The 18,897-nt window shown below is 44.7% G+C and overlaps 1 protein-coding gene across 5 annotated transcripts in view; it reads left to right on the forward strand.

The window, feature by feature from the left end:
* Positions 1–18,897, forward strand: part of vps4a (vacuolar protein sorting 4 homolog A) — an 86,855-nt gene that overhangs the window by 53,205 nt on the left and 14,753 nt on the right. For 4 of the 5 annotated variants that reach the window (XM_088417688.1, XM_088417690.1, XM_088417691.1 and 1 more), the window contains 3 exons: positions 518–674; positions 2,139–2,287; positions 18,196–18,277. In XM_088417688.1, the coding sequence (XP_088273814.1) occupies positions 518–674; positions 2,139–2,287; positions 18,196–18,277 (388 nt within the window). The remainder of the gene's footprint in view (positions 1–517; positions 675–2,138; positions 2,288–18,195; positions 18,278–18,897) is intronic. The other variant, XM_088417692.1, reaches the window with a different exon arrangement.

The raw sequence follows: 18,897 nt of genomic DNA on the forward strand, positions 1-18,897 counted from the left end.
GTTTCCTGCTTTAATCTTCTTTATTCAGTCAAAAGCCCCTGACCATTATCATCCTTATGTCATGGTAAAACTCGGAAATTAGACAACAGAACATGTGATTTAACGATACACTACACTTTCTCATACTTGCAGTAAGCCATATCTTATCAATTAGCCAAGACTTTACCATAATTTTTGTTTTACATGTACTTCTTATCTAAGACAAAATGAAATAGGATCCAACAGTCAGTGTAACACATTAACCATACACTACCATTTCAGTATTACTCTACTCTACTATATATATATATATATATATATATATATATATATATATATATATATATATATATATATATATATATATATATATATACAATTTTTTTCCCCACAGTTTTTATAATCTGAGTTTTTATAAAAAACTCAAACTCAATTTTGTCTGTGTATGTATTGTATGTGTTAATCGTATGTATGTATGTCCATCATCCATGTACTGTACATTTATCCTGCATGAATAGCTGTATGTGTACATTCTCAGGTAAGCGAACACCGTGGAGGGGCATCCTGCTTTTTGGTCCTCCAGGAACAGGAAAGTCATACTTGGCCAAGGCTGTGGCCACTGAGGCCAACAACTCCACATTCTTCTCTGTTTCTTCCTCAGACCTCATGTCTAAGTGGCTGGGAGAAAGTGAGAAGTATGTTTACTTTTATTTTAGTTATTTTGACCTATTTAATACTCACGCACATAATGTGTACTGAACCTACTTGCCTGGCACTATCAGCAGTGCTATAATAATGTTTTGTTTTGTGAAAAAATTGAAAACCTTTTGTAACATCAGTAATGCTCATTTATCACTGTGAAAATGGTCTAAATGTGTAGTTTATATTACATTAAAACAAATGCTGTTTCACATTCTAATTTCCGCTTCCCACAACTACTGCCCTAACACCCTCCCATTTTTTTTTGTACCTCGAAAGATTGGGCCCTCGAAATATTTTCCACATTTCAGGTTTCAAACGGAGATTAAAAAAAACATCTTTTAGAAGCAGACACAGCTGTGAAGTTAAACAATCATTCTGTTTTAAAAAATATTTTCAAATAAACTAAGAAATAGGACTTATATATAAATACAGTGGGCACCCGTGCTACAGAGTTAATCCGTTCGGCTGTTGGGGTTGTAAGGAGAATTGGCTGTATGACGGGCAATCCAAACATATGTTAAATAGCTAATGCGTTTAGAACCCCAGGTAAAAACATCAAAATTGTACATACATATTAAAAATTGGTACCGAAATAATATAGTAAGTGCTACGTTTATATAATATACATGCATACAATCTGAAAACGTCATAAATCAAAAATACAAAAAGGATTTATTTACCTCTGAGTGCCGCTTGTTATACCCATATTCCCTAAAAAGAGTTATCTCCAGCATCGTTTCCATTGAGACAATTTTCTTACTTCTCTCTTTAACATCACAAGCAATCTTGGGACGCATGGCTAACCCTTTCAACTTTGAATTAAGCAGTAACATGCACTATAAATACGGTTTCGTAACCACTCACAATTGAACAAAGCTTTACCGTTCCTCCATTTTGAAACAAGTGAGGTCGACCAATAGCAGACCAGAATCTCAGTGAGGAAACGCTGACAAATAGCAGACCAGATCTGTAGTGACGCGTTGAAAATAAGTGTATTTACCTAAAAACGCCTGCAGATGGAGACAAGACAACACAAATACAGCCAAGCCCCTAGGCTCATGAGTTGTTTTAGGTGCAAATTCGGGAAAATGTCATCAAGAGAAGAAGAAAAAACTCAGTATTCCAGGTCGCAACATGAAAATAACATACATCAGGGACGTTGTAACAGGGGTCCACTGTATAAGATTACATGTCAAAAGGGGGTAACTACTTTCGCACATCCTACTTTTCAAGGTTTTCTTTTTTTGTAAAAACTGTTAACAATATTGTGTAAATGTCATTCTGATTTGCAATTGTGTCCCATTTGGTTGTGATTCTTCCCAAAAAAAATTCAAATTTTACTTCACATTTTACTTATTTGTTTGAAATTTGATATGCGGCAAAATGGGTGCTAATACTTATTCATTTACTGTAAATAGAGCTATAGAATTCTCTCTATCCTTGTCTTTTTTTTTAAGACTTGTCAAGAATCTGTTTGATCTGGCTCGCCAGCAAAAACCCTCCATCATTTTCATCGATGAGGTAGACTCTCTGTGTGGCTCCAGGAATGAGAACGAGAGTGAGGCTGCCCGCCGCATTAAAACAGAGTTCCTGGTCCAGATGCAGGGTGAGCAGAAGCAATTTAAGTATGTGACAAGCAGTCATTATGGCAATGATGTTTCAAATCAGTAATACTCTGTACAGTACACGTAAGATTTTAAGCCCAAGCCCGACCTGACCAGACCCGAATTTGGGGCCGAGTCGGGCCCAAAATGTCATTCATTACGTTCGGGTCAGGTCGGGTCAGGCCGGGCTTCTATCTCACTGACTTTTTTTTTTTTTTTTTTAAATATATGTTTATAAAAATGTATACTAAAACGGTGTGTGGAATGTGGATACTAAAATAAAGAATTGTCACGTGAATTAACCAGACCTGGGTTTCACCTTATCGGCTTTATTGCTGGTTCTCGGAACGGTACAGCAGTATCAAAAGCTAACATAAATACTGCTGCGCACGACTCTCTCTCTCTCTCTCTGATGTCATCCTGTAGCCCAGTCGTTCACTACGGTGGCTCAGAGAAACATTCATATGCGAGTAAGCCATCTCACAACAGGAATAATTGTTATAAAATAAATAATTTGGATAAAACAAAAAGGCGCTGTAAGGTAATTGCTATTTAACTACTATACGAGCCGCAGAGCCAGAGTGTGCTCTGCGCACATGAACGCCGCCCTTTTAATAATCTTAATATATCTTTTCCCATTTATTTGATTTGCTTTATTCTATAAAGCCTAGTGGGCTGCAGTATTTCTCCGCGTAATTAAGTGCGCACCAATGATGGACAACCTTAAAAGTTTCCCCATAAACTCTTGAAAAAATCCATCAATGATGGAAAATTGTCAGATAATGTAACCTATGCAGACACAGAAATATAAAATATGTAAATGTTTATACAGTCTTGTTAAACTTAGATTTTGTTACAGAAGGTTTTAATTTGTTATCATAAATCACTTCCTCCTCTCGAGTCCTCACAAATAAAATATGAAATTTTGGGTTTGCTTCGGCCTTGGGCCTGCAAATCAAGTTAATTGGTCGGGCTCGGCCCATGTCGGGCTTTAATACCGCGGGCCTGGGTCGGGTCGGGTCTGGATATTTTATGCCCGAGCTTACCTCTACTGTACAGTATAGCAGACTAGGTGAAACTAGATACCGGAGCTGCACGATTATGTCCAAAAATAATAATCACGATTATTTAGGTCAATATTGAAATCAAGATTGTTCATCATGTTTGGTCGAAGATGTCTATTTATTGCCCTTTTTTTGAACAAGTAGTAAATAAACAATGCTTCAAGGCTTGATACTTTCAAATAATAATAATAAACTAAAAGAAATAAGTAAAGTAAATAAGTAAGAAAAAGTCACTCAGGACATGGCAAAAACTTGGCACACAGGGCAATATAGCAAACTTACTTGAGTGCAAACCAATGAAAAAAATGAAGCCTACTTAGAACCAAGCACATTATTTACTTTTAAGCAAATTTTAATCAATTCGCAACCATAGTGTCATTTTCAGTTAATTCACACAGAATGTATTCCATTTTTTTGCCAATCTGATTTTTCAAAATGGGTCTCAATTGACGGCTAGCACGTGATATATTCAGAATCAGGCGAGAAACAATTAATTAATCGTGGCAACCAATATTGTGATTGCTCTTAAAATTTAATTAATTGTGCAGCCCTACTAGATACAGAACATAACAGTTGTTATAGAGTCACAAATAAGCCTCAAGAAATATTTCTTGGACATATCAAATTTGTTAACTTGTTTGTTTTATAATTTTTTATATTTTGTTTAAGTTATTTTAGATTTTAATAAACAATACTAGGCCAAATCTCGGTATTTTAATACAATAAAAGATCCAACAATGCATCATATTACAAAAATTAAACTAAAATTACGCATTATTCAAAAAAACTATTAAAAACTAATATCTATTTTAAAAACTAACTCATTTATTGCCATGGTGACAAGTACAAAATACTGTACATTACACTGTCATGTCTAAAACACTTATTGCTCAAGATATAAAAATAATAACAAACTAGTTGAAAATGAACAAAAGTAGTTGTGATTTGATTGGCAACATTGTGCGAGTTGAGACTTCTGGCCGCCTGGCTTACTTGTTATGCTTGCCCAGGTTCAAATACATAAAATAACAAATTCCACAGGTCTGTCTTTGATTCAATAAAACGATAAGTTTATTTCAATTGTAGTTCCAAAGCTCTTTAAACAAAAATACTCCAAATAAAAGGCAAACATAACAGTAAAGAAACTGCGTTCTCTAATGTTCAGTCTCAACCGCCCCTGTGATACAGGTCCCAAGGCTCTTAAAGAGCACGTATTATGCACCTCTCTCCCTGCCTTAAAGGGGCAGTAAAATAAATGTCCATCGGGCAGTGACTGAAAACAACCAACAAACAAATAATTTTCTAGCTCTTGGCCATTCCAAAAAATTTAATTTAAAGTAACTCTGTTTTCGGGATCAAAACTAATAATAATTCCAAATGCTGTGAATTGGCTCCTACAAACATGTAAATCGTAGATACATTGTTCTCCCGTATTGCTCCTAGATGCAACTTTTCACCTCAGCTATCCCTTCATAAATGACGGGCTAAGTACCCAAAAGCACATTGCTGGTCCACTAATGTTTAAAAGTTGTTGGTAATCATCATGTCGTGCTGTTCACATGAAATCTTGGAGTTCCGAGCTGCCTTGCGTCATCAAAGCACGAGTCAGAATGAGCTCACTGGCTTAGTCCAGGGCCAGCAGCTAGGCCCCTGGATATACTCAGAGCCCCACATCCTTCCTTGTTCATTAATAACATAATATGAGTTATGTGATATAGGTCACTTTAGGAGCCACATCAGATATGCGCATGGTGACTCACTATGTGCCTGCTCAGGGAGTTTGTGCGAATGCTCAGACGCATTGAAAATTAGAGGGAACATTGCTAATAAGCACCTTGTCCTTGCAGACGACTTATGATTTTCAGAGGTAAACATCTTACATTTTTTTTTTTGCTGGTTCGTCAGTCATCGGTGCACCGCACCCCTTCTGTCATTGTTTGTCCGCCATTTTTTCATGCCAAAAATTGCAATCGGCAGCTCCGTTGGTTCGTCAGCCCATCAATGGTATGTCGGTCAATTCTGTCGTCAACGCCCCTCTAACTCACTCCCAAAAATAAATTAATTCTTGTTATACAAAAATTTTTATATTTTAATCTCTGAAAAGCTACCATTACAAAGTAAAATCTATAGCTTGACCTTCAACATATTTAGAATGTATAGTTGTCACTTCAATCATACAAATAGGACATAAGCTATAAAGTAAAAATAAAGTCAGCCTTGGGACTAAACTGCTATTAGGAAACATGTCCACTACAATGCATCAACATGCCCTACTTTGAGATGATGACCACGTAATGTCACATGCACTACAAGTAAAAAGCAAGGTTTTGCTGAGCTCGAAACCATGACTCAGAAACACAGGATAATCGATATTCTCAGTAATGCTGGCAAAGGTTCTTACTGTGAAAGACTAGGAATGGACTGAATCAAGGCAATTAATTTTCTCAACTGTGCTGCAAATTAAGCTGGCAGGGAAAACTGGGTCTGTTTTATAGTCAATGAAACCAGACAACACAGTCAACAAATGTATGATCACGTTAGATATTATGTTTAACCTGTGTGGCTTTGTCCATTTAGCCATACAATTATATTGCTTGAGCAACTATTTTGGGTGATGGTTTGATTAAAAATATGATTGGTTGTCACCTGTCGAGTAAAAAGCAAGGTTTGGCTTGAGCTTGAATTTACAAAATAATGCCTTTTATCAGGAAATTAGGAGCCAATCAAGTGTGAGCTTTTCACTATGCGATGTGCTCACTATGCAATGTGCCCACCGGTTACTTGAATGCCATTCTACGATGCATCCAAGAATGCTTTGCTCAGTTTCTTTGTGAAAATAATAATAAACTCGTACAAAAATAAACTCTACACATTTTCACAACTTTTAACCTTTAATTTTGTACAATGATTCTGCTGAACAAGACTTTGTGCAGCAATGGTTCTCAGTCTTTCAGTGATGTACCCCCTGTGAAATATTTTTTTAAGTACTTAAATTGAATAATCTACTGAACATAAAATTCATTTGAAGTAATATTTTACTGAAACAATTAATTCAATAATTATTTTTAACATAGTTTTATGTTTGTTTTATTTAAAATCTCGAGTAACCCCTGGAGTTCCTTCAAGTACCCCCAGTTGTACTTGTTCCCCTATCTGAAACGCACCATAAACAATTGCATTCCCAGTAATAGTGGCAAACATTATTACTTTGTAAAGAAATAGTGAACTCAATTGAGAGAGTTTATCCATATAACTGGGATATTTCCAGTGCTGGGTGGTGGCTCCATTTTATAGGCAATGGAAGCAAGCAAAGTTGACTTGTAAATCTGTTGGCATCAAGAGAATATCAGTTTGATGAACATCTGCTGGAATGTCTATCTCCATAAATATGGCAAAGGACGAAACACACAGTTTTTGACAGTCTTATTCTGTCAGTTTTATAAGCGTTCCTGTCATTCATTGGTTCATTGGCAAAACAGGCGTCCAATACAACAATCCTCAGAGTTTAAGAACATTATGAGCGCAGATAGCGGAATTTTTTGAGGCTGAACTCAATTTGAGCAATGCAAGAATTGAAAAGTGTGAGGATAATGATTGTGTCATTGTTCACATATATATTTCTGTGATATCTCCAATTTGCACATTTATTTGTTTTGTGCATGCATTTGTAATGGCTCACTGATTATGATTTCTGCTTGTGAGAGCTGGACAGGTTGGCAGCTGAGTATAAAGTGGTAGAAATGAAGGTCAGCACTTCAAAATCTGAGACAGTGGTCAGAGTGGAATGCCTTTGGTGATTTGATCCTTCCCCGGGTGAAGTAGTTGAAGTATTTCGGGGCCTCGGTGTTCTTGAGTGAAGGCAGGATGGAACGGGGGAGCAACAGGTAGATTGACGCACCATCTGCGGTTATGCAGAATCTGTACCGGTCTGTTTTCCGTAAACAGGAGCTGAGTCCTAAGGCGGAGCTCTCCATTCACCAGTCGATTCTGGATACAAGCGGCAGAAATGTATTTCCTCCGCTGGTTGTCCCTTAGAGGTAGGGCGAGAAGCTCGGTCATCCAGGAAGGGCTGAGTGGAGCCACTGCTCCGCTACTTTGAGAGGAGCCATTTGAGGAGGCTGAAGCATCTGGTGCCTCCTTGACACCTCTCTGCTGAAGTATTACGGGTTGTATCGCTGCGAAGAGGCCCTGATGATGCCCTAGGACACACTGGAGAGAGTATGCCTCTCTGCTGGCCCGACTTATCCAGAGGACTGGACAAAGTGGCTAGGGATAGGGAACTCTGGGCTTCCATGCTTAAGTTGCTGTCCCCGCAACCTGACCAGATAAGCTGTAGATGATGAATGGATGACCAATAGCAGACCACCATCTCCGTGAGGAGACGCCGACAAAAAGCAAACCAGAATTGTAGTGACCGTTGCAGGCACGGCAACAGAAAATAAGTGTAATTACCTAAAAACGCCTGCAGATGGAGACGAAACAACACAAATACAACCAAGCCCCTAGCCCGGGGGCCAAATGGGGGCCAAATGCTGCCCGTGGTCAATTTCCATCCGGCCCGCAGCCTCCGTCATAAAATCAATAACATCTGGCCTGCATGGAGAATTAATGCATTGGGCAGCAGCGCTGTTACCTGTGTGTGCTAAATGCTGCCATCTATGGGCTCAATTAGGAACAACAAATTAGTATATGAGTAATTGACAGTATGAGCCCCTAATTTTCTAAAATGGCGACAATCAACAAAAGGAGAAAAGTTGAGCTGCAGTGTGACGCTGTGAGCTGTGGTCAGCACCAGCAGCTTTATATCGCCAACTTTTACTGACAGCTGGATAAGGACAAGTTTCCGAGAGATTCGAGCATTTGCTAAGAAAATACTAAATTTGTTCGATTCCGACGTATTTGTGTGAGAAGACATTCTCGGTTATGAACTTAAATTAGAGCTGTGTGAGGACACGGCTATCAGACTCTCACTTACAAGACATCTTGCGCATCCATACTACTGCCATAGAGCCACACCTGGCCTTTGTCCTGCACTCCAGATCTCAGTTTCACCCATCACACTCATGCAGACAAGTCCTTTTTCTTTTACAATAAGTCTGAAAACGTTTTTTTGTTGTTTTCACTCCAGAATAATATTTAAAAATCCAATCAAGATTTATAGTTACTAATTTCATATTTTAAATGAGCCCTGCCCTTGTTGATATTACTATTGTTGACATTACTATTACTTGTTCATTTCTCTGTGATTGTGTTTAAAAATTTTATAAATTTTAAACTGCCATGGTGAGATATTTTGTTTCAAACGTATTTTTGCACCCAAGAGTACAATTACTTCTGTTCAATTGTTACAAAAAAGTAAATTAAAATGTTAAAGTGAAGTTAAGTGAATATTCAATTTCAATATTTAATGTCAATTCAATTTTGATATACATGTTCAAATTAACCAAAACACATGCTTTAAGATAGCTGAAATGAAAAAAAGCAAATGTTAAACACAAGACGGCTCGCTGAAATGTATTTAAATTAATTGCTGCTAAATGTCAAGGACGCCTGCCAAGGTTGCCCCCCCTACATTTTTAACACACCAAATCTGGCCCACTTTGCAAAAAGTTTGGACACCTCTGCCCTAGGGTCATGTTTTCTTTTGGGCGCAAATCCGGGAAAATGTCATAAAGAGGGGATAAAAAAACTCAGTATTCCAGGTGGCAACATGAAAATAACATAAGTTGTAACATGGGGGTCCACTATATTAAGGGTTGGTCAATGTGGCCCCTTTCACACATTAACAAAGATGCAATGCTCATTTTATCTCAGAAAACTGTTGGGTCCCAACAGAAATGTTTGGAGACATTTTGAAGGAAAAAGGATAAGTCTAAGGTCTAAACTACATTTACAAAACGTGAGCAAAAACCAACAACGGATATTAACAAATGTCACAGTAACATTTATTAAAATAGAAGATATATTTTTTTGTATTGTATGTATGCGTTCCTGTCAAAAATTATGTGTCTGCGACTCAGGCAAACGAGAGCACTGTGAAAGACAGCTCAAACAAACAGCTGGGAGATGGTGCAGACAACACAAGGAGGGGGCAAAACTCACTCCTCCTAGATCTAAGTCACCCCACGTGTTTATATCAGTGCTCATTTTACCTCTGTTGAATCCCTGGGACTTATAATAATAAAAAACTATGGTCCTGACAGGAATGTGTGGATTACCAAAAATTGCACAATAAAAACGACTAAGTCAAAGGTTCAAACTTCATTTACAACATGTGAGCAAAAATCAACATCAGATATTAACAAATGTCACAGAAGAATTTATTAAAATAGAATGAACATACATGTAACATTCGTCATCATCCTCTTCATATCACAATCAGTGATTTAACAGTCCATTTTGGTAGAAAAGTCCGCTTTTTACTTTGAGTGTACATTTGTTTAATTTGTCACTGATACTAAAAAATTGCAGAGTTTACTTTGCTTTGGGCCTTAAGATACTTTTTAGAAGGCATTTTAGAATTTGATCCCAGACTCTTTGTCAATGGTTTAAAAATTTAGCCCACAACCTGTTGATAGGGAAAAATGTTTTTCCTCCTGAAGGTAGACCCTTTGAGAACCACTGCACTATCCAGAGCAGGGGTGTCAAGTTAATGGGTGGAAATCTATTCCATTAAAATTATGGTATACATTTATGTAACTTTAAAACAACTTCAATTTTTTTTTAATACTGCCTAAAACAAATACAGTGGGCCCCCGGTTTACAACATTAATCCATTCCGTGGTTGGGATTGTAACGCGAATTCGCCGTATGACAGGCAGTCTAAACCTATGTTAACTAGCAAATGCGTGTAAAACCCCTGGTAAAAACAAAAAAATTGTACATACATATTAAAAATTGGTATCAAAATAGTATAGTGAGTGCTACTTATACACAGTATACATGTATACAATTCCTTAAGATCATAAAAAAAAATATAGAATGGATTTATTTACCTTTGAGTGTCGTGATACCTTCTTATGGCCATATTCCCTAGTGAGGGTATTCTATGGCTATTCAAGACTGTATAAGGCTATGCTAGCTTAGCCTTCTTCGTATTTCTTGATTATCTCCAGCTTCATTTCCATATAAATCTATCTTCTTACTTTAATTTCACTCGCAATTTTGGAACCCATGGCTGACCAATTCAAGTTTCACTTGAGCACTAAATTGCACTATAAATACGTTCACAGGCGAACAAAGCTTTAACATTCCGCCATTGTTAAAACCGTGATGTCGATCAATAGCAGACCAGCATCTTAGTGCTTCCGTGACGTCGACCAATAGCAGACCTATATCTTAGGGAGTCGTGATGCCGACCAATTACAGACCAGCATTTTAGTGACATAGGCGGTGAAGCATGTATAGCCGTATGAGCGCGGCGCGACTGGCAAGAGTCACGCACTGACCACCATGTTTGAGGAGGGTTTTTTTTCATAATGCGGAAAAACAAGGCGTAAAAAGGGGACCAAAAAAAAAAAAACACCGCGGTCAACATCAGAAGGTGAAAAAAAACACAAGCCAGGGACGTTGTACACCAGGGGTCAACTGTAGAATATCACTATTAATCATAAAATATTAACATTACTATTAATCATAAAACCATTTCAACCCTATTTCCTAAAAATGTCAGATCATTTTTATACTTCACAAAATCATTTTGCGGTCCAGATTAGTGCATTTGTGGGCCGGAACAGTTTGACACCCCTGATCCAGACGCTCTATCTGTCAACTAAGACAAGCTTAATGCGGTGTTTTAAAAATGATTATCGTTTCATGCTGTTGAAACACACTGCAAATTCCCCCAACAGCTCATATAACAATGAATATGGTTGTCTAGACACAAGGAATAACGTTAGCTAACTTAGCATGATTTTAAGACACACTTATGATGCCTAGCTAGCTAGGACTTCATTGACTCCATTGACATCCCCTCTTGCGCTCACATAATTTACATTAATTACCATAATAATTAGCCACATGCACATTGTTCATGTGAAGCGAATACAGTAGCAATGAATTACTGTAGTAAGTAGTATATGGCATGTCCACTCTGAAGTGAATTTATTTTCATTGATGAAGTTTGGTGCTGCGCCTGGTTATAAAGAATGTTAGACAACGCTTCAAAATAAAAAATCAAGTAACCTATGAAACGAACAGCATTGGGGTGATTTTATTTTGAAGTTTTTCCCGAAAGCAGGTCGTGACGACGATCAGGTTATCATCTACTTGATGATTACCTCACAATTCGGCTCACCGGTACGAGTATTTTTGTAAACAAAGATTTTTTTTTCTGTTTACACTTTTTTTTGCAAGATCAAAACAAAATGGCGGACGAAATTAATAATGTTCGTAAGTCATCAAGTCTCGTTAAATAAAAAGGTATATGGACGATTTACATTTTGATGTAAAAAAGAAAAAAGATGCATCTGAGGGGCGCAAGTTGAGTCGAAAGTATGCGTCCCCCAGCAAAAGTTAAGCGTTGCGGATGCGGGGACGCAGGCAAAATAGAGCACTGTTATATAGGCGGATCCTGCCCTATAGCAAGATTACTTTTACTCATTTTGGAGGTCGTTTCTATTCAGACTCAGCACGCAACGACTCCAAGTAACAAATCTTTTTGTTACAATTGGGACTTTTCCCATCGCAGTTGGCGTTTATTCTCAAGCCAGTTTCTCTTAAACTCAAACCCTGGACTGCGGGCCAACAAACAACAAGAAGCCTCTTGCTTCTTTTCAATTTTTTTTTTTCAAGGTGACCTCCTTTTTCCACGAGTGACTTGCCTTTTACATTGGCCAATTATGCCGCGTCACCGTTGGCTCGCGTCTCTTCAGTAAAACACACATGCTTCCCAAATCTTAACATTTAGAAAAACGTTTGTGTGGGTGGGTGATTTATTGAAAGGATCGGTGCTGGTCTGCGCTCAAGAGACAAAGACAACACTCAACAAAAGACCAACGTTCCCAAATTCTTTTTAGCCCAAATAACTGGCATATTTATTTTGACCAAATGCAAGTTCTCAAAATACAGTTGACATTGCGTGAAATTATCATATGAGCCTCTTACCTATGCCGAGAAGGTGGAGAGCCAACACCCAGGCAGAGCTCCGCTTGTCAACCAGCTGGGCGTTCGTACGCAACCCGCAGCAGACTCTACCTCTTTGTACTCTGCATCTCTCTTTTGTACTTTTCAGTTGCGTGTGCGAGGAAGGGCAGGTGGCCTACCCGTCCGCCCTGGCGCCGCAACACCTGTTTCCCGATTTGTTATTGACACTTAAGTGTGTCCTTCAGGCTCTGAAAAGCAACTTACTCAATAATGTTCTCCTTTGATGAAAACATCTTATACAATAATAACTGTCAACCTCCCACAACAATGTTCTTCTTTGGTATGAAAACAAGACAGTAAAATGGTCAAAACGTCCTGACCAAAAACAATTTAGTGAAAAACAACTTATATCCATGGTTGCACAATATATTCGGGTTTTCAACGGCTATGGGAAGCATCACTAATTACTATTCCTCTCAGTGGGCCCCAAAACAACTGAAATGCATATGACTTTGGGGAACCTAAATATGTTCTTTAATTTGAAGAAATTTAAAAATTAATGCTCATCACCAAACTTGCATCGTGCTCCAGAAGCCAAAGAAGGCAAGAAAATCCCACTTCCTTGTGGACACTGGCTACAGATTCACAGACAATAACAATAATCACGTTCCAATCCTGTTCTCATCGCCAAATGTCATTGAAAGAAATCGATAAATGGTCTCATGAGAATCGACAGGATGCAATCTTGATCAATACTCCCTTGCTCATTACAGAACTGTCACGGGGGTGCACGGCGGGTGTGAACGCCGGCGTGGTTGCGGAGGACCCAAAAGCAGGGGAGCGTCGGGACAGGGGGTTGATGAAATCCATGTTTATTAATACAACGAACGGGAACAAAAAGCGGGAAAAACAGGACGGCAAAAACTAAGGGCGCAGGCAGGCTGGAAAAACGGAAAACAAACACTACGGGCAGGCTGGCAGGAATACACGAAACTGATGGGCGAGACGAGACGGGACTACAAGACGACAATGACCTGACACGACAGAGACAATGATCCGACCCGGGCTGTAACAGACACTAGGCTTAAATACATTCACAAACCAATCAAACCAACACATGGCAGCTGGGCAGGGACAACAGGCAAAGGGAGCAGATTGGAGGACACGAGGCGCAGGTAACAGACAGGTGGACTAAATCAAAACCAACGCAGGCAGACGCGACAGGGGCAGAAACCGGAACTATAAACGTAAACAGAAACAGAACCCCTCAAAATAAACCCACAACCCAACAAACCATGACAGAACCCCCCTCTCAAGGGACGGATCCCAGACGTCCCAAAACAAACCGACAAGCAAACAAAACCGAGGCAGGGTGGGCGGAAGGGGGACCGGAGGAGGGCACAGGAGAAAAACAAAAACAGTCCAAAGGCACCCCTGGTGCCAAACGGGATGCACCCGAGGGGGAAAGTCCAGAGGACGACCCGGTCGCCAGAGCGAGTCAGGCGGGCGACCCGGTCGCCAGACGAAAGGTGCCCTGCGGGGCGAGTCAGGTGGGCGGCCCGGACGCCAGACAAGAGGCGCCCGGCGAGGCGAATCAGGCGGGCGGCCAGGACGCCAGAGCAGATGTGCCCGGCGGGCCGAGTCAGGTGGGCGGCCCGGACGCCAGACAAGAGGCGCCCGGCGAGGCGAATCAGGCGGGCGGCCAGGACGCCAGAGCAGATGTGCCCGGCGGGCCGAGTCAGGCGGGCGACCTGGGCGCCCGATGGCGAACAGCAAGCCACCCCAGGTAGGCTTGTATCCCGGTTGCCCCTGAAGATCGGCAGGCGGGGCGTCAGGCGAGAGCGGAGACGTCAGCAGGGCGGCGTCAGGCGAGAACGGAGACGTCGGCTGGACGCCGTCAGGCGAGAGCGGAGGCGTCGGCTGGACGCAGTCAGGCCAGAGCGGAGGCGTCGGCTGGACGCAGTCAGGCCAGAGCGGAGGCGTCGGCTGGACGCAGTCAGGCCAGAGCGGAGGCGTCGGCTGGACGCAGTCAGGCCAGAGCGGAGGCGTCGGCTGGACGCAGTCAGGCCCGAGCGGAGGCGTCGGCTGGACGCCGTCAGGCCCGAGCGGAGGCGTCGGCTGGACGCCGTCAGGCCGGTGCGGAGGCGTCGGCTGGACGCCGTCAGGCCGGTGCGGAGGCGTCGGCTGGACGCCGTCAGGCCGGTGCGGAGGCGTCGTCGGGGTGCCATCAGGGAACAGCCACTGGGTGCAGACCACAGACACGAGTGAGAGCACGAGACTGACCTGGGACAGGGGCGACCACGGGGGACCGTCTGGCATCTCTGTCGTCGGCGGCAATGGTGGCATGGCTGACAGCTCAGGCGACTGCGGCTGCCGCGCCGAGGCTGGCGGCTCAGGAGGCTGTGGCGCCGTGGCTGGTGGCTCAACAGGCTGAGGCTGCGGCGCCGTGGCTGGTGGCTCAGGAGGCTGAGGCAGCGGCGCAGAGGCTGGCGGCTCAGGAGGCTGAGGCGCCGTGGCTGGTGGCTCAACAGGCTGAGGCTGCGGCACCGTGGCTGGCAGCACTGGGAACGGCAGGCTGGACAGAGACAGCCACTGGGGGCCAATCAGAAACGGCGGGGATGCCAGGAGACTGACTTGGGATGACTGAGGCAGACGGGCGACTGGCTTTGGAGTCAGACGGGCGACTGGCTTTGGAGTCAGACGGGCGACTGGCTTTGGAGTCAGACGGGCGACTGGCTTTGGAGTCAGACGGGCGACTGGCTTTGGAGTCAGACGGGCGACTGGCTTGGGAGTCAGACGGGCGACTGGCTTGGGAGGCAGACGGGCGACTGGCTTGGGAGGCAGACGGGCGACTGGCTTGGGAGGCAGACGGGCGACTGGCTTGGGAGGCAGACGGGCGACTGGCTTGGGAGGCAGACGGGCGACTGGCTTGGGAGGCAGACGGGCGACTGGCTTGGGAGGCAGACGGGCGACTGGCTTGGGAGGCAGACGGGCAGGGTTCACAGAGCCTGGGGTCCGGCTCGCAGGGTGCACAGAGGCCGGGGTCCGGCTCGCAGGGTGCACAGAGGCCGGGGTCCGGCTCGCAGGGTGCACAGAGGCCGGGGTCCGGCTCGCAGGGTGCACAGAGGCCGGGGTCCGGCTCGCAGGGTGCACAGAGGCCGGGGTCCGGCTCGCAGGGTGCACAGAGGCCGGGGTCCGGCTCGCAGGGTGCACAGAGGCCGGGGTCCGGCTCGCAGGGGTCACAGAGGCCGGGGTCCGGCTCGCAGGGGTCACAGAGGCCGGGGTCCGGCTCGCAGGGGTCACAGAGGCCGGGGTCCGGCTCGCAGGGGTCACAGAGGCCGGGGTCCGGCTCGCAGGGGTCACAGAGGCCGGGGTCCGGCTCGCAGGGGTCACAGAGGCCGGGGTCCGGCTCGCAGGGGTCACAGAGGCCGGGGTCCGGCTCGCAGGGATCACAGAGGCCGGGGTCCGGCTCGCAGGGGTCACAGAGGCCGGGGTCCGGCTCGCAGGGGTCACAGAGGCCGGGGTCCGGCTCGCAGGGGTCACAGAGGCCGGGGTCCGGCTCGCAGGGGTCACAGAGGCCGGGGACCGGCTCGCAGGGGTCACAGAGGCCGGGGACCGGCTCGCAGGGTTCACAGAGGCCGGGGGCCGGCTCGCAGGGGACGCAGAGGCCGGGCGCCGGCTCGCTGGGACAGGGGCGGTCTTCCGCCTTGGCGCTGGGACAGGGGCGGTCTGCCGCCTTGGCGCAGGGACAGGGGCGGGTAGCCGCCTTGGCGCAGGGACAGGTACGGGTAGCCGCCTTGGCGCTGGGACAGGTACGGGTAGCCGCCTTGGCGCTGGGACAGGGGCGGGTAGCCGCCTTGGCGCTGGGACAGGGGCGGGTAGCCGCCTTGGCGCTGGGACAGGGGCGGGTGCCGCTTCAGCCCGCCGGCAGGAAGTTTGGGGAACAGAGACCGGTGGTACAGACGCGACAGGAGCTTGGGACAGGGTGCAAGAAGAGGGTGGTACAGGACAGGAGGAAGTAGGCAGGGCGCGGCAAGAGGGGGACACAGAGACAGGAGGGAACGGATCGGAAGGCTGAACAGATGGGTTCTGGTGGTCACTGGGGCGGTGGCCTTTTCGCGGGCCCCTCCACCGGCGGCCACGAAATGCCAACCGGGAGCCCACGAAAAGGTCACGGTCAAATAGGGGCTCTGAATCGGAGTCTTCGGACGAACTGTAAAAGGACTGGCCGGACTGATAGTCAAAATCTGAATCAAAATCATAATCAGAGGTGCACGGGCTCGAATACGGAATATGATAAAAAGTGTTGACGGAAGAGGGACGCGGGTAAACAAAATCAGGACCGGTACTGGAACGAAACGTGACGAAGGGAGGGCAATCCTCGATGTCGGAAAAATTAGACTCTAACGTGTAGTGAGGAGCGCGAGCAGGAGAGGAAGAGTGATCAGGTGGACGGACGGAAGGTGAACTACGCAAATCAGCGAAATCGGAACTACAAAAAACGTGCGGGGACAGAATCGTGTCGTAAGGGAGGTCGGAGGAACACGAGGGAAACGCGGAAGTGACGGACGCGGGGGACAGATCAGAAGCGGGGACAGGCGCGGACTCCGAGGGGAAAGACACGGAAGAAAAAACAAGAGGTCTTACACTGGGGGAACGGGGCTGGCCGGCGGGCTGAGAGCGGATGCGGACGGGGCGGCGGCGTCGTGTCCGCCGCCGCGGGCTTCCCGCTGGGTCCTGCGTTGGTCGGATCATTCTGTCACGGGGGTGCACGGCGGGTGTGAACGCCGGCGTGGTTGCGGAGGACCCAAAAGCAGGGGAGCGTCGGGACAGGGGGTTGATGAAATCCATGTTTATTAATACAACGAACGGGAACAAAAAGCGGGAAAAACAGGACGGCAAAAACTAAGGGCGCAGGCAGGCTGGAAAAACGGAAAACAAACACTACGGGCAGGCTGGCAGGAATACACGAAACTGATGGGCGAGACGAGACGGGACTACAAGACGACAATGACCTGACACGACAGAGACAATGATCCGACCCGGGCTGTAACAGACACTAGGCTTAAATACATTCACAAACCAATCAAACCAACACATGGCAGCTAGGCAGGGACAACAGGCAAAGGGAGCAGATTGGAGGACACGAGGCGCAGGTAACAGACAGGTGGACTAAATCAAAACCAACGCAGGCAGACGCGACAGGGGCAGAAACCGGAACTATAAACGTAAACAGAAACAGAACCCCTCAAAATAAACCCACAACCCAACAAACCATGACAAGAACCAGTTCTTAAATAGACTTATGGTTTCATAACAATGCAACCACTAGACATGCTTATACAATCACAGATCACAGCTCCGCAACACCCAAACGTGGCTCTCCAAAACTCCTGTCTTTATCTGGAATGACTTCCAGATTCTTCAGTTACGGTCACTGGTCATCAGCCAGGTCATACACTTTCAAGTTAACCAGAGTTTATATCAAAATACCTGTAACCGTCAGGAAAAAAATAAAAAAACACTTCATGTTTTTGCTAAAATCATACACTGTAGCTCTATGCCACTCCTTCAAAACTGAATGTGTTTCACAACACTGGTTTAAGCAGACAGTTTTGCTTATTGTCAGATCTCATTTTATAAGCCAGGACAAAAATCCAGGTAACCCGAAAGATTTACTATTGTTTTTTTTTCCAACAGTGTATTATTAAATAAAAGCCTTCATGAGGTACTGATCTTTTTTTCCAATGTGATTTGCATAGGTGTGGGAAACAACAATGATGGCATTTTGGTGTTGGGAGCCACAAACATTCCCTGGGTTCTTGATGCTGCCATTCGCCGAAGGTCAGAAGTCACTGCAATCCTGTTCAACAGTACATTGAGACGTGACATCTTTTTGACATAAAGGCAGCATATATGTCCACCCTTCCATGCGTCGTCACCTTAGTTTAGTGGGGTGTTTGCATGTCCCAGTAATCCTAGGAGCTAAGTTGTCTGTTGCTTTATGCCCCTGGCAGGGTTAGCCATGGCAAATAGGTCCAAGGTGGGGTATCAGACAAAGCACTGCACACAGACCCCTATGACGAAAACTAAAATTGGACATAAGTTTACCCTGCCCAGACGCAGGTCACTGGGTCCCTCTTCTGGAGCTGGGCCTGGCAGTGGGCAGTGCTCATTTTAGCTCTGGACACTGCTGGGTCCCCGGGACTCACAATACTAAAAAGCAATGGATCCCAACCAGCGTTCCCCCTAAGCTACGCGCATGCGCAATTGCGCACTGCTCGCACATTTTCAGCGCACAATATAATCTATAATCTAAGACAAAATGCAATATAGACATATTAAATAATGTATAATATTAGACCACATCTTATCGAATGAATTAGACCAATAGGAGGAGCGACACATCCGCTCACCAAGTCCATATAAAAAAGAAATGCGCTTGTTTTAGGATGGAATGGCTG

Source organism: Hippichthys cyanospilos, chromosome 6 (assembly GCF_059441005.1).
Source record: "Hippichthys cyanospilos isolate Australia breed blue-spotted pipefish chromosome 6, RoL_Hcya_1.0, whole genome shotgun sequence".
Classification (NCBI taxonomy): Eukaryota; Metazoa; Chordata; class Actinopteri; order Syngnathiformes; family Syngnathidae; genus Hippichthys; species Hippichthys cyanospilos.